Source organism: Danio rerio, chromosome 4 (assembly GCF_049306965.1).
Source record: "Danio rerio strain Tuebingen ecotype United States chromosome 4, GRCz12tu, whole genome shotgun sequence".
NCBI classification, from domain to species: domain Eukaryota; kingdom Metazoa; phylum Chordata; class Actinopteri; order Cypriniformes; family Danionidae; genus Danio; species Danio rerio.
In genome coordinates this window covers 26,079,987-26,097,178 of record NC_133179.1, presented here as the reverse complement: position 1 = coordinate 26,097,178, position 17,192 = coordinate 26,079,987, and the positions used below count along the sequence as shown (strand labels likewise).

The window sequence follows — 17,192 nt, the reverse complement described above, 5'->3', positions numbered from 1 at the left end:
GTCAGGGCATCTTAGGAGACAGTCGCGACCATAATCACTCTCAGCCAATGGACACTCAATATGAACGAGTCGTACAATGCAATGCAAACCAAAAAGTAAATGACCAAAGTGACTTGTGCGGAATATAATACGAAAAATCCCAAATATCCGTCAGTATTGTTATATCACAATGATATGTAACTCTGACTCATTTTCCTGACTGTGATGACTCAGTGGTCATGTGCGCTAAATATTTGGCTTTGTTATGCTTCCTGTCTCTCTGATTTTATTTTGTTGCATACTGACCTCTAGTGGACACTTATTGTAGACATTAAGGACAGATTTATGCTGTGTGTGTGTGTGTGTGTGTGTGTGTGTGTGTATATATATATATATATATATATATATATATATATATATATATATATGTATATATATATATGTATGTATATATATATATATATATATATATATATATATATATATATATATATATATATATATATATATATGTAAATGTGTGTGTGTGTGTGTGTGTGTATATATATTTATATGTGTGTGTGGATCAAAAAAGAGGTCACAGAACTGAAACTTTTTTTTTGGTTTAAGCTTGTTGTAGCACAATTTAATTTATTCAAAAATGAGGTTTGAATTGTTCATGCACTGTAAAATGACCATACACATAATGAAAATGAATCAAATACTGTATAAGCAATAATTAATCATAATGCTGACTATACAGATGACAATTTATAACCAGTCTAAATAAATTCAGTTTTTCTACACATTATTTTTCAAGAATTCATACATAAGCACATAACAAAAATCAGTATTGTGGAACACATAATAAGAACAATCATTATTCAACATATGGACAACAGCACATTAATTAACAAACTGAGTCTAAAAAATAATTTCCTGTGAAGCCTACGTTGATAAATACCTGCTCAAACAAATACAAACCATCACAATCTGAGATGCATTTGAAGCTTTATCACATTAATCACCATTGTTGTATACATATACAGCGGATTTTGTTAAAACAGCTTGATTTTTGCCTGGCAACTGTAAATGCGGCCATGCCTTTAGTTCTAGATCTTTGATCCGATTGGCCGAGGAGTGTTTCAATGATGCCTATTGACATTTCACATTTGAATGAGTCTATTTTTTCTGTGTTGGCACATTTCTGGAACTTAGTATCCAACTCCCCCATACACCCCCCAAATTTATTAACTTTAATTAAACACAAATGTGCATTAAAGCAACGTAAGTACCATTACAGAATCTTGATTCATTCTGACACGGTTAGACAATGCCCCAAAATTTTAATTAACTGTGTTTTTACAACCATGTTAACAAAAGATTAACTATGACTTTGCTACACTACCCTAATGCTAATCAACAACCGACATTACTACATTTTTACTTTTTTAGTTGGTTTTTGTTGAAGTAACAATTAAAAAGTGGAAAAAATGGGTGGAAGAAATAAATATGTATGGGAGAAAAGAAAAAAAGAGTGATGGGAAGATATATTTTTTTAAGTTTTAGCATTCCCCTGCAAAGACGTTTTGCAAAACTGTTCTTCCACAAACACTTCCTGTTCACTTGAATCACTTCATACATGTCAACCATCAGGTTTTTGTCGGGATTCAATCGTATTTTACCATTCTATCCCAAAAATGCACATTCTAACATTAAGTATTTTCCCATATTTCTCCAACATTTTTAATCTTAAGAGCGCGTTGAAATTAATATGAAAAAAAAAAAACAAACGGGAGGGTTCACCTGTATGAAATAAATATCAAGTGTTTGTGGACAATACATCTTTGGGAGATAATGCAAAACATCTTCCCAGTTTTTTTTTCTTCCACCAATTTTCTTCCCCACCATGTCTATTCCAGGTCTCTGTAAAAAGCAAACCAATGTTTTGTTCTAGTAAAAAGGCAGGGGAATAAATATTTTTGTGACTGATTGATCACTGTAGAATTTGTGACAGAACTACAGTAGGTTGTGTGACAAATTCTTTTTTTTTCATATGGGTAAAAACACCTGGCTAAGCTACTTAAGGTTTTTCTACTTTAAGGTTAAAGTGAACCTTTGTACAGTTATTGAACATGTTTTCTAATTAATTATGAGATTTACTACTGCATTTTAGTGAGATTTTAAGCACATTTTTTGCTGAATTAACTTGGCAGATGGTCACACCTTTTAAGTTGCCAAAAACATTTTCTAAAAATTTAGAATAAAGAAATATGAAGAGGTTACTTATTTTTAGGCTACTTTATGATATATCACTAGGAGAAAAAATTGCTATCTGTTGAAGTTTTAAAATTAAAACTGTGTCCTATATTGTCATTTATTAGGCAAATAATAAACATGGCCAGCACATTCAACTTCCCTCAGTTGCAGAATTTGGCCATTTTGAATAATAATAATAATATTAATAATAATAATGTAGAGTTTCATGATTTTTCTAGCTTCTCTTGTAAAAAAATATATTTGAAAATTTCTGGATGACAACAATAGCCTAATAAATTTTAATATGGGTCACTTTTGGTGCTTCGCAACCTTTTATTGGTCATTGTCGTTCAAAACTAAGATTTAGAATAAAAGTTTCTTATACAATGTTTTCTCTATAACAACAATACAGTGAAAATAGACTTTACTTGCATCAGATTCCGCATGGCCTTAAAGACTTTTTTCGATGGGTTATTTTGATAACTTATGATGACAACATTATGGGACAAATGAGCTCATATATGGTACAAATACTAGCTACGGGCCTGTTTAATAACAATAACCAAATATAATTTTTTTTCTTTAGTATAAAAATGCTGAGGCACCAAATAAAAAGTCAAACAGTATACATTTAATTTTAGGTATTTTGTTCACTGCCTATACCATGAAGTGAGGTAACAGTTATTAGGCTGGTATATAATGTTTAGTATGGTACAGTATGAGTGTTTGCTTTTTTTGTTTTGGACTATTCACAGTGTTTGCACGAATGTCTTTTATGAATGTTAGTTGGAGAATCAGGGGCTCTTGAGACGAGTCATGATAGGGTTGATAAAGGAGAAGTTTTCGAACATGCTCTGATCCATGCTATTGATCATCATACGATCTGTGACGGAGAGTCGAGGCTTCTCGTTTATGAACTCCTTATCGAAGTTACTGCAGTCATTTGCTGATTTCTGTAAACAAACAAACAAAAAAAAACAAAACGTCATAGTCACAGATAAATGTTTGCAACAAACCTCTAAAATCTATTGTGAGGTGCTGCGTTCAGTTCTATTGTCTACTACAGACACCATAACTAAAACTAAACCTCAAAATGTACGGAATTCAAATGATCTACACCAGCATTAATGGTGCACAACACAGAGAAATTGCAACTTTAGCATGTCGCCAAGCTAAAAACAACACTCGGATATGTATAAATTAAAATGTACCTCATTAAATCATACATTTATATCCTGTCTCAGAGCTAATGCATCTTCTGTCATTGACTTCAGTAACATATAAACTAAATACAGCTTAAATTCCTGTTTTGGAAAAAATTTAACAAAAGTTACACCAAAAACAAAAATTCTGTTATCTTTTTTTTTTACATGTACAGGTGTCGGTGACACGGTGGCGCAGTAGGTAGTGCTGTCACCTATCAGCAATAAGGTCGCTGGTTTGAGCCTCAGCTAGGTCACATGGCGTTCCATGTGCCAAAGACATGTAGTATAGGCTAAATTGTCTGTAGTGTACGAGTGTGAATGAGTGTGTAGGGATGTTTTCCAGAGATGGGTTGCAGCTGGAATGGCATCTGCTCCGTAAAACATGCCCCTTTTTTTAATAAAGGGACTAAGCCGAAAAGAAAATGAATAAATGTACAAGTGTCTAATTAATAACTACGAGAAGTAATTAGATACTACTAAATAAATAGTATTTAAAATAAGCAAACTAGGATATACTTAATAGTTGCTATAGTACTTACTGTAATAATAAATTTTAGTACTTGTTTTATTAAATAACAAGTATCCAATAATATAGGTACTAGTATATAAAACATTCCTATCTGTTTACTGAACTGGTATCCAATGAATAATTGGCCATTTTTAATGAATCTAGTGAAAAACTGCTAGCATTTAATCAAGAATAACACTTTGTCCTAACAAGACAAGACAAGATTCCAGCGACAAGCAATTTGGCTGTCTGAACCAAACATGACACGACAGAAACATTTAAATACCAGCTACCGACTCCCAGCAAAATGGTAAAGGCTTTTAATATTACACATTCAACCTCTTTAACATTATTAGTAGGCTACTGAGTGACTTACAGTATGTTGTAACTCTGACTTTCATTTTCAAATTGCCTGATAGTTTGTTTATTTTCAAGATCTTAGGTTAACTGCTTCAGCTTTCAGTAATAATAAATGTAAAGTAAAATGGTATTTAAACTCACATTGTATTTAACCCTGTATAAAGCACATAATTTCTACCCGAGATGATCATTGTCTTATTAGTATATGCTGTAGTAGCCACAATGTCACAGAAATAGAAAGAATTTCTAAAATTCATGCATTGCCATGAGATGGTTACTAGGACAAAAACTCCCTTTAACATGAAAAAGATACATTTTATTGGGTGTTGCAGCATGTGTAGTTAGGACAGCACCAGTAAGTACTAGTAGGCTTTTTGATAAATTTTAGTATGTACATGTGACTATAAATTATAGCATGTAATAAATGAATACAAGTATTTAATGAATAAGTATTTAATAGTGAATGCTATTATCTAATAAAAATAGTAACTTAACAAAAGGTTTGTGCTGCTAGTTTCTTAAGAATAGACATCCTAAAATGTACTAGTACTTACTGAAAAAGGTTCTGGTAGCTAAAAAAATACCAAATGGCATAAAAATAGTTGTATTGATTAAATGTTAACACTTTGTTGTTGAATGTTATCAATGTGTTTTGAATGAATGCAAACTAGTAATGTTTTTTAGTGCGAACTAACCCTTTACTGTATGCTTTGCCGTTTAACTCTAAGGCTTAGGATTCATTTGGTTTATTTTGTAACCTGCTCTGCATCTGATGCCTTTAAAAGCCAATTCACACTTCACAGACAAATGGCAACAAGCAAATTAACTATTGTATTTAGTTGTACTGTAAAATCAGTGATCCACAATTTAACAAACGCAGATTAAACATGTTAATTTGGGTGAAAACAAAACTCCGATCAATGGCAACAGATGCCGACTGATCCGACAAATTGTTTATTGGCGTTTGTGCGCTGTTAATTAGCATTTAAATGTTATCCATATCAACAGCCCATCAGGTTTTAGAGCAGAAATGACAATCGTTGTGGTCTGTAATGAACTTACCACAGTGGGCTTGAAGGGTGGCTCCACCTGTCGTTCCTCCAGCGCGCTCCAGTCTGTTTCTCTAAAGAAGGGATGTTGCCGTATATTCCCTTTCACGCCCAGCCTTCGCTCTGGCTCCCGGACAAACAGCTAAAACCAATCAGTGTTTTACTGTGTTATTTTATATACAAACACTGTTATAGTTCATAACAGAATCACAAGTCTTATATTGATCTCTAGTTCAGATATACCTTCACAAGAATGTCTCGTGCATCTCTAGTTAACCAGCGTGGGTAACAAGGGTCATCTGTGCGAATTGACTGAAACAGCTCTTCTTCATCGTGCCCATGAAATGGAGACTGGCCAATCAGCATCTCGTAAAGTAGGACGCCAAATGACCACCAGTCTACAGATGTCCCATATTTCTGACCAAGCAGTATCTGTGAGGTATAAAGTGCACATTATGTATTACAAATAACTTTTATTCACTTATTTGCATGGTTTAGGTATCTAACTTAAAACTATTGTGAATGGAGTTTTAGGGGTGTGTAATTTGGTAACACTTTATTTTGATGTTCCATTTGAGTTTTAGTAGACTGTCTGCTTTATATCTATTGATACTGCTTCTTCAACACATTTAACTGACTATAAGGAACTTTGCATGTACATGTCTACTACTTGTAACCTTATGAGAATTAGTTGGCATGTAGATGCAATGTAATTTAAATTTAACAAACGGACCACAAAATAAAGTGTGACCTGCAATATTTTATCATCTGCTTAAGATAATTTCATATTTGTTGATAAATTACATGCAAACTGAAAATGTTTGTGACCCTAGACCAAGGGTGGGCAAACTCGGTCCTGGAGCGCTGGTGTCCTGCACAGTTTAGCTCCAACTCTAATCACACTAACCTGTTTAGAGATTTCTAGTTATCTTGAAGACGCTGATAAGCATGTTCAGGTGTGTTTGACTAGTGTTGGAACAAAACTCTGCGGGGACACCGGCCCTCGAGGATCAAGTTTGCCCATCCCTGCCCTAGACTACAAAACCAGTCATAAGTGTCCATTTTTGGAAAATGAGATTTTACTCAGGTTTACCCAACGCATTTCAATGATTCTAGTTTTCTGTGTTTACGCATTTCTGCAAAAACATAAAATAAAATAAATTAAATAATAAATTAAATTGACTTCAATTAGCCAGAAATACGTGTCAACACGCACGACATGTGAGTATCTTTATCAGATCTTTACATTCAGGCAATGTACTGCATTTTTACTATAGGTCAAATAAATACACTGTTGATTTTTGTTAAAGAAGTATGACAAAAAACAGTTTCTAATAAAGTATACTTTGTATACTTTTCCAGTAGCGGATTGCCCTTGCTAATCAAATTGATTAAACTTATTTAAAGCCTCTGACTGATGTTTTAACCTAGTAGGACTAGGAAAAGTACAAGATGGGTATGTAACAAAATGATGGGTATAAATAAGATGGTTCAATATCTGGCTGGAAACTTTAAAGGGCACCTAGGTTACTCTTTTTTTCAGATTTAATATAAGTATTTTGTGTCTCTAGGATGTGTACGTAAAGTTTCAGCTCAAAACACCCATCAGATTTTTCATTATACCTTTTTCAAGATCATATTTTATACATTTTCCACCAGGGGGCTATTTTGTTGTATTGCACCTTTAAAGCAAGTACTCCTACGTGCCTTTCTGCGTGCCTTAATCTCCTCCCTCGGCTGCGTCAGACAACAAACAGACTTAAAGGAAGAAGATCTCACGCAGTGTTTGTGAGAAATAATTCTGTAAGAATCTCTACCAATGAGTATTTGTTTTGCAGTTGCATTGATGAGTCACACACAATATCGTTACAAAGTTCACGCGCGCACACACACAGACAGGGCGCTTAGCTTTGCACTGTTTTGCATGCATATGTGACAGGATACAGGTTAATCTCCACTGCTGTGTGGATATCTGTTATGTTTATGTAGAAAATCAACCTGATTTAACATCCACAAACCAGGTTTTCAGTGTCTTCCTTTATAATTGTTCTGACACGCAGCTGTGCTAATGAAGTAAAGCACTGTTTTAAAACATTTAAAACATGTGAAACTTACTCTTGATCACATTTGATGATGATTGATGATCCTAGCAAACTAAACAGACCTTCTATTCCCGGTTGCTTTGCGCACATTTGGTCTTGTTGACATGATTATACACGTGATTACCAGGACATGTTAATGCATGCAGCTGTCAATCAATTCGGTGGGCGGGGGGACCGCACTCCTATGTCAAGTTGCGGTCGAGCTGAAAACCGCTCCAATTGGTCCACCGTTTTTATGTTGTTAAATTGAAAAAAAAGGACTGGGTGTGTTTATATCACCCCAATATGATGGTCGATACACTATATCTACACATAAACAGCTTCATATATATCAATAAATGATTAAATGAATCACTCAAAGAGAGACACTTGTTACAACCTGGTGGTTTAATGACATTTTTATCATGACAGGCCTAAATTAGCAAAAATATACATGCAATGATTGATCGTTATTGGAATGAAAAAAAAAAAAATCAATATTCAGTATCATGCTCCCCTGTGTGTGTGATAGATATGCTCACCTCAGGGGCAATGTAGTCTGGTGTTCCACAGAAGGTACATGTTCTGGCTTCTCCAATTATGTTCTCTTTGCACATGCCAAAATCTGCAATCTTGATGTGGCCATCAGTGTCTAGCAAAATGTTATCCAGCTTAAGATCTCTGTGGTGGGACAACACATTATTAAATTAAGGAAGGATGATGTTAGGAAAAATAAAACATTTCTTTGATATTAAAAAATGCAGGAGTTTTTACCAGATAACTTAATAGCTATACAATTATAATATTTGGAATTATAACATTTGTAAGTATTTGCAAGTTCAATTGTTCTTAAGATCAAATAAGTAAAAATTGTGCAAGAAATTTGCATACTTTTACAGAAATACAGAAGAACTTAAGCAAATAATGCTAAGATTTTTCCACAAAATCAATACATTTTATAACAAAAATGTACAATTAATTAAACATTTTAGTCATTTAAATGTTTAAAACTAATTAAAAAAGCTAAATGTGAAATAAAAAATAAAAAAAATTAACCCCTGAAGACATTTTAACCATCTAAACCATAAGTCTCAAACTCAATTCCTGGAGGGTGGCAGCTCTGCATAGTTTAGCTTCAACAACCTCCAACTCACACCTGCTTAATAGTCTTTAGAAGTCTTGAACACCTTGATTAGTTGGATTAGCTGTGTTTGATTAGGGTTGGAGCAAAACTGTGCAGAGCTGCGGCCCTCCAGGAATCGAGTTTGAGACCTATGATCTAAACCAATCTTTTAGCTCTGAATGATTTGTGACTTTAAGTTTATAAAATGTATTTGTTTGTCTTATGTTTTTATATGCTCACCTGCCTTTTTTTCTAGAAGGAAATGGGTCTATTTCAATACCAATAACCATTTTTTAACACAAAACGCAAGAAAACAAAAATACTTTTGCATGAAAAGCATTGTTCCTAAATTAGGTTAAACTTTGTGTACAGCCATTTAAAAATAAATCAAATGTCTGCATTTTAATCAAACAAAGATTAACCTGTATAATTATTAGCAGTTTAAAAAAAATGTTAAAACCAGAAAATTTTTAAATCAGAAACAAACAAAACCAGAATGCCTGAATATTGGCTTTGTGAATTGTTGCTAAATAAAACATGCACTAAACAAAGTGATCCAAACTAATTCAGTCTATGCCAGTAGGTGGTGCTTAAAGAACAGCAGTAATGTAGGCTTTCCTTACTGCTGTAAGCAATGAAGCGATGTGCTTATAACCGTTCTTTAATATGCCTTATATTGAGTTAGATTAATCCAATAATGCATGTAAACTTAATGAAAGTAGCTCCAATTCAATATCTAGGTAACATTTTGTCACCTTAAAATTATAAGGTTCTATCTGCGTTCTAAATGATTTTGAGATATTGAGCTTTAAAGTTTTTGCATTCCATAGCAAACAGTGTGTAACATTTGTTTTTTGAAATAAAAAGTCTTAAAATGTGAAAAACTTATAAAAAAAACTTCCCATAATGTAAATAAGTTTTCATTTAATAAGAATATGTCAATAACTCATATTTGACGAAAATGTCAGATAGAACCTTATAATTCTAAGGTGACGATTTTGTATGTAGGTGCGACTCTGTTTTGACTTGTTTTTATCCTTTTTTATGGAATATATCCACACAAATACCGTTTTGGAAAATGAATGCATTGCAGTTTGTGCACCAGGACCAAGATCAACCCCAAAAATGTAAATAGATAAAATAGATGAAAAAAGATGATAGATGATAAAAAAAATGGTTGCACATTCGAAGTCAGTTTCTAGCCAGATAACCTCACTATACTTTGATTGATATAGTTTTTACAGTAGCGCATACCTGTACACAATGCCTTTAGAGTGTAGAAACTGCAGTCCACAGATGATCTCTGCTGCATAGAACCTATTGACACAGAGAAGAGGAGATGTGAGAGTGAAAAACAGAGTAGGCAGACTAGGCCTTTAAAAATCTGTGTGTGGGGGCTGTATGTAGCTCACGTGGATCGTGGGAGGTCAAATCTGTGACAGGTCTGGATGTGGAACATTAAGTCGCCTCCGTTTAAGTACTCCATCACAAAGAAAAGATTTTCCTTTAGAAAAGATACAGAAGCAGAGCAGTTCAGGCTGGTCAAACAAAAGCACAGTACTTTAATAACAAGAGTGACTCAATGTGTGTCATGGGGGTTTGGCAGAATGTCAAAAAGCATAGTATCTCATAGAATTTTATGGCTATCACTCACTGTAAAAAAAACAAAAAAACAATTAGTTACCTTACTTAAAGTGAATAAACCTGCTGCTTTAAAGTCATCATGTGGTTTTACATATAAAAAGTGACTAAACCTGTTGGAACTTGGAAGTTGGTTTAATTTAATTTACATAGTTATGCACTGTTCATTCTTAGTAATTTATAAGACAACCGATTTACTCACTTTGTCAAATAATTACTTTAAAAACAACAGGTTTACTCACTTGTTTAAGTGAAGTCAGGCTGCACAATATTGCAATAACAATCTATTATTGCAAATCTTTTTATTTTATTTATTTTATATTATTATTTTTTTTATTTTTAACTATTGCAATATGAACACATGTAATGTGAATTGGGAAGCTGACAAGGAAGTGTGAATATAAACGCAGGTTTATTGAACAGAGAATAGTCAGGCAAGTAACAGTCAACATAGGAGCAAACAGATGTATACGGGCAATCCAAAGTCATGGTCGGGCAGGCAACATACAGAAATAAACAAACAAAACAAAACAAGGTTTAAACAAGGCAAAGAAAATGCATCCCAATGTTCACAAAACTATTCAACAAGACTCAGCAACTTCTGTGTGTTTGTGTGCTGACTTTATTGTCCATGTAATCAGTTCGTGAGCGGCTTCAGCTGTGAGTGTGTGCAATCAGGCATGATCTAGGCCAGGTGTGTGAGTGGTGCATGACTGGATCTAGTTCTTTTGCTGGCAGTTTTGTAGTTCTCCAGCACTCTGCATGGGCTAGATCGCTGGTGACTGTGATAACACAGTTTCACAAGATAATAGCTCTATTTGACGGTTTTCTGGGGAGTCTAACAGGATTCAGGTACAGTAATTGAATATTCACTATGGCAAAAATGTTTTATTTTACATTGCTTTTTCTCGTTTCTGGTCCAAATATCTAAAAACTCTAAGTAAAACATTGTTTTGTTTTCAACTTCAGAACAAATAAGTTAATGTGAGGTTTTTCCTTAAAACAACAAAGTGTGTGGAGGTAGTAAAAATATTTTATTTTTCGCTTTGAGATGTAAATATTTGGAAACAAGACAAAAATTCTAAATGAAACCTTTTTGGCATAAATCATATAAATACAGTAATAAAACACAGTTCTGTAGCTTAACTGTAATTCAGACTTAAAATTGCATATCTTGCGATATGACAGTTGCGAATTTGTGCACATTGCGATATCGATACTGAAACAATATATTGTGCAGCCCTCTTATATATTATTATATAACACAAAATAAGATATTCTGAAAAATGTTTGAAACCTGTAATCAATGACTTCAATAGTAGGTCAATGGTATCAGGATTTCAACATTCTTCAAAATATCTTCTTTTGCATTCAACAGAAGAAATAAACTCTTAAAGCGTGAGTAAATAGTGAGTACATTTAAATTTTTTGGGTGAACTATCCCAAGTGTGTACTGCACATTTGTCTTGCAAAAAATGAACAAAATGAATGCAAACTTTATTGATATACTGAATAAAGTGTGTAATTTCTAGCAGCAAAATAAAAAATGTCAGTGTGTATTACCTTGGTCTGGAAGGTACAGTAGAGGTGTGTGAGGAAGGGGTGATCCCAAGCTAGAGATAACACTCTCCTCTCCACCATAGTGCATTCAACATCATCGTCCATCAGAACCACATCTTTCTTTAATGCCTTCACAGCAAAAAACTGCCCTGAGCCTTTCAGCTCAGCCAGAAAAACCTACAGCACACATACACATCATTTGTAGAGAATCATAATTAGACGACTCTATAGTCCTGTATGCTTCCAGATGCAAATCACAAATGGTTTGGTAGTCAAATTCTCATTTAGCTTGCAATGTTATAATGACATCAGAGTTTTTACAACCTAAAAAATAATTAGGTTTCCGTCTTTTGTGATTGACAAGTGTTTTCCATTTACTTAGTTATGAATTGCATTATGGGACCTTGATCCACAGTTCATACCTTGAACTCCACAGTTTATACAGGCAATATACACCTTTAAATACTTACAAATGTTAATAAAAATTACCTTTTTTATTTTCAAGGTTAAAAGTTGTTGAGGGAAACATCTAGGTCTGATAATGCTATTCAAAAGCATAAATAAAGGGGAAATATTAATCACAAAATATGAAAAACTGCTAATTTATGGATATTTTTTGTTACATCATAGGGCTTTAATAATAATAATAATAATAATAATAATAATAATAATAATACATTTTGTCATTGTAAATTGCTGAAGATTTTATCACAGTATTCAATATTATCCCGATATTGATCTAAGCTGCAAAAATATTTAAATGAAGATGTTTAATAACAAAAACACTTAGTGTATTGCTTCATTGTACTGTAATTACAATATATTTAGAATAAACAAATGTTTCAACAAAATTCAAATGCAAACGGAGTATAAAGTACAATAGGTAACATTTTATAATAAAGTCTCACTAGTAAATGATAGTTGACTGATTAAAGTCATCAGTAAAAAAAAAGCTAGAGAACAGCTACTTTGTTAATATAAGCAAAGACAACAACATAATTATATTAGTTATGAACACCATTTAATAAAATGATTAATACTAAAGTGTTATTAGGCATAAACAGTGGTGGTAAGAGTACAAAAAAATTGTACTCAATTACAAGTACTGTTACATTGCTGAAATTGTACTCAATTACAAGTTAAAGTACTGGTGTTAAAAAGTACTCAAGTAAAAGTACAAATTACTCTTCGTAAAAACTACTCAAATTACAAAATTACAAATTACTTTTTTAGCTTGGCGATATTGGTGGAATTATCCATGAATGCGGAGTCAGACAAGATCCAGGCAGTAAAACACATTTTACATAACACATCTAAAGATACTATAAACACTTTTAAAACTGTGTAAACAGCATTAATTATAGATTATAATTATAGAGCACCTATAGAGGAAACCCACGCCAACATGGGGAGAACATGCAAACTCCACACAGAAACACCAACTGACTCAGCCAGGGCTTGAACCAACAAACTTTTTGCTTTGAGGCGATAGCGATACCCACTGCGCATCATGATTATTTTACAAAAACAATGTTTTGCTATTTTGAGTATAAAGATAACAGAAATATGCACAAATGCACGACTTTTTATCATTTCAAATGATGCCTCTTTTATCTGTACGATCAATAGATGATTTAATTAGAAAAAAACACTTGCAAATTATGGAGAAACTTTTTTAAATACCTAATTCATGAACTGAACCATCAAAAACCACAGAACAACACTGCCTAGTGCCTAAACATATTATTAATAAATTAAATATCACACAAATTAAGTTGTCTTCTTACCATAATGTTTTTTTTTTTCAGATTATAGACTGAAGTCTTGTAAAAAAGCTTGTTCATTCCGCTGTGGCGACCCCAGATTAATAAAGGAACTAAGCCAAAAAGAAAATTTATGATTGATTATAAAGTTTTATAACTATTCAGGATTTTTTAAAGCAAATTTTGATGCATCACTCACTTTTGTTTATATCTCGGACAGTTCTACCTATTAAAGTTAAATATCAATGACAACAAAACATGGGTTACTCTACAATTTTTTTTTTATTCTGGCAAGAATAATAGCAAAAAAAAAAAAAAAACATTTTTTGCCCACTCAACAATTGACACATTATTGTCTGGCTAGTTTCTGTCCTCTACTAATGAGCTGAAAAGGCAATAATGGTCCAACAATCCTGTCCATCATCACCAATAAAGCCTAGAAATTGGGCATCAGTTAACTGTAAGTCGATGGGTTCATATATTATTGTCCAGTTATTAAATACCTAATTTGTTACTTAATTTGTGTTACATTGCTTTAACTTCAAAATGATACATCAGTGTAAAACCTACAAATGGTGGAAAAACATATTCTGTAATCTTAAAACCACCTGGGTCTCCACTTTTGCCATGGCCTCTTTTTTTGTTGTAACAAACTTATCCCCCAGGTTTTTCCAAACTTTAACAAAACACTTCCTTTCCATGGCTGTTGCAATTTCTAGCCAAGAATTATTGGTCATCTGGTTATCTCTATGCTGATCACGCATGGTCGGATAGTTAAGATGTCTGTACAGCTGTACTGTTACAGACAAAATCTCTTCAAAGCGCTTCAAATTCAACTCAAATCAAGCGCGGCGCCGCGCGAACTGTTCACCCGAAATCATGTCGCGCGCATCCAAAGTGAACCTCCGCAAACACGGCGATGACGTCACATTCGCCGCGCGCACTGAGCTATTGCATGCTGGTATTATTTGTAGTTTTAATACTGCAAATCACAATAGGACTAGTGAAATAAAGAACTACACCACCACGAAACCAAGCAACAACAAAAAAATAATTTAAATGAGCATTACCGTACGTTCACACCGAAAGCGGCGAGAGCGTCAAAGTAGCCGGAAGTCATTCATTTTCAATGAGAGCCGGCGGCGAAAGGCGGCGAGGAGCAGCGCGGCGCGTCTTCGCCGGCGTGAGCGTCGAGGAGAGTTGAAATGAAGTCAACTTTATGGTAATGAGCTATGACGCGGTTCAGCGGCAAGCAATCAGAATGAAGACGTCCATCGATTGATAGCAGTTCAGAGAACACAGACCTGTGAACTTTGGTTCCGACCACAGTTGTTCCCAAGGGTTTGATTATTGCGGTCGCCGGCTTTCCAATTATTTACATTTTTTTTCCTAAAGGAACATTAAATAAGTTACTGGCGAGTTACTGATGTTCATTAATGTTATACAAATTTATCTTAAAAAGCGGGAATCTCACGCGATGTGACAGTACAAAACAGTACTGCTGCTTCAGGATATTTCAGACATATGGACACATATTGGATAAATAGAGCAAAGCCACACCACACGCAACTTGATCTTCCATTGTTGTATGAATTTGATAAGAAGTGCGCAACATTTTCACGCTAGAAACATGTTTTATGCAGGAATGTAACTGATATGCTGCAACGGCTCCTTTAAATATGAGATCAATGTAGCGAGTTTTGACGCTCTCGCCGCAGGAGCTGAAGGCAGAGAGCGTTGTCGCCAGGGCGGCCAGAGCGACCTTGGACGCTCTCGCCGCTTTCGGTGTGAACGTACGGTTAGGAGTAGCGATACATGTACCTCGGAAAAATAAGACCTGTGCAAACATATTTCAGATCTAGAACAGCGAATTTAAGACTTTTTAAGGCCTAAAATTTAGATGTTTATATTTTAGACATTTTAAGACCCCACGGAAACCCTGTGTAAGTTGGATGGCACAGCAGAGGGCAGGTTTCATCCACTTATTTTATGCGCTTTTTGGATATGCACATAAAAACGGTTGATGGAAACGCTATAATGCGCATATATTTTGAAAATGTGTGTGAATGGACAAACCAGCTGGCTAAGCACATTGTAAAACATCTTAAGTGTTGTTTTGGACATTCTAAACCGCCTCAACCATTTCAGTATTATATTATATTAATAATGAGCTCCAGAATTGTCAAGAGTGCCCGCACTCCGTGTCTCGCGCCTTCAAACGCCAGCGCGCGTTCACTGCGTGCAGGATTGCCTTCTGATGCGCAAGTCACTTATTAAATGAAGATAATTTATTCACGCAGCTGCTCCTACTGATGCAAATTCTGTTTTTACTTTTGGAAATTTGTCGCCAGTTAATCAGAAAGGTGGCAATTTTGTTCTCTTCGACTTGATGGACAGAAAAGCTGCTTTATTTGCAGTCTTTAATGCGATATTCCAGTTTTGGGCATACATTTAATTAGCATTTTAGATGATAACATAGCTATTCACATCAGCGCATCTGTCCCCTTTCTTCCCTATATACCTGTAGGTGAACAGCTCCTCCGGGTGTGGCCATGCATTCATCCTCTGCTATTTCTTCCTCATTTCTTCTGTCTTAAATCTCCATATGTCAATTGATAACTTTGTGACTGTATGATGGCGGTCACGTAAATCTGCAGTAGCCTGAACTTGTTTTTCGGTTCAAATAATGTACCAGGCTTTTCATTGGTCCGTTAAGATCAGCTTTTTTATTGGCTACCGAAATGCTGGTCAGTGCGTGGCTGAAATATTAATTTATTTACAGTACTTTGTAACGAATTGTGATTTTAAAAGTAACGAAGTAGATTACTCAGCTTAATTTGTACTCAAGTACAAGTAAAATTACAGGCTTAAAATTCTACTCATGAAAGTACAATTACACCAAAAATGTACTTAATTACAGTAACGTGAGTAGTTGTAATTCGTTACTCCCACCACTGGGCATAAATAAGACTTTAACATGACCTAAGAATGACCTAAGATAAAAAAACATGCCTTGATCTATTAAGCTAACCGAATAAGTTTCATTTGGCATGGTTATAAACACAACTGCAAATACAATGTGAACATCCTCAAAAAGCATTGAAATATTTTTTCATAGTATTTGGAAATGGAAACAATATCGGTATTTGGTACATCTGTTCATTATCATGATATATCGAATTATTATATATCATACGCCTAGTTTAAACATACACAATAAGGGGATTGTTTTTTCAAAACATTTGCTCTTTAAAAAAACACGTCTGTAGATCCTAAATCGGCAAACTAAAAATCCAAAATAGATGAAACATTTTGAGTTTGAAAAAGTGAAAGCTGAAAATCTACTATTTGCTGTGTTGAATACCACTCTTACCTTTCCAAAGCTTCCTTTGCCCAGCATCTTATGCAGGATGAAGCTGTCTATGGTGAATTTGTGGTGCTCTTTGCGTGGGGTGGCGTAGAGGGGCTCAGGCTCTTCAAGACTGGGTCTGCGTCCGTCAGCTGGAGAGTCCCATGAAATACCTTGATGCTCTATGCAAGAACGAAGAGTTGGGCATCAATCAATCAATCAATCAATTAATCAATCAATCAATTGATCAATTCTAAAATGTATTGAGTTGCTCAAGGGAATATTTATAGGGATTAGATAATTGACCATAAGCATAGTCTTAAGCATTCATTTAGT

General features: G+C 34.3%; 2 protein-coding genes across 10 annotated transcripts in view; one reads left to right on the top strand and one right to left on the bottom strand.

The window, feature by feature from the left end:
• tmem110l (transmembrane protein 110, like) overlaps positions 1-17,192 on the top strand; it is a 220,690-nt gene that overhangs the window by 27,540 nt on the left and 175,958 nt on the right. For 2 of the 6 annotated variants that reach the window (XM_073945729.1, XM_073945733.1), the window contains exon 1: positions 10,894-11,036. The exons of the other annotated variants lie outside the window; for them this stretch is intronic. The gene's annotated coding sequence lies outside the window, so the exon portion shown is untranslated. Of the gene's footprint in view, positions 1-10,893; positions 11,037-17,192 lie in introns of those variants that run through there. 6 annotated transcript variants of the gene reach the window in all.
• The window catches only part of prkcq (protein kinase C, theta), a 52,935-nt gene continuing 36,334 nt past the window's right edge, over positions 592-17,192 (bottom strand). For 3 of the 4 annotated variants that reach the window (XM_068219633.2, XM_009300385.5, XM_009300384.5), the window contains 8 exons: positions 16,881-17,038; positions 11,748-11,921; positions 9,956-10,047; positions 9,798-9,860; positions 7,963-8,101; positions 5,583-5,771; positions 5,353-5,481; positions 592-3,170 (listed from right to left, as the gene is read on the bottom strand). In XM_068219633.2, the coding sequence (XP_068075734.1) occupies positions 3,012-3,170; positions 5,353-5,481; positions 5,583-5,771; positions 7,963-8,101; positions 9,798-9,860; positions 9,956-10,047; positions 11,748-11,921; positions 16,881-17,038 (1,103 nt within the window). In that variant the 3' untranslated portion in view covers positions 592-3,011. The remainder of the gene's footprint in view (positions 3,171-5,352; positions 5,482-5,582; positions 5,772-7,962; positions 8,102-9,797; positions 9,861-9,955; positions 10,048-11,747; positions 11,922-16,880; positions 17,039-17,192) is intronic. The other variant, NM_001089370.2, reaches the window with a different exon arrangement.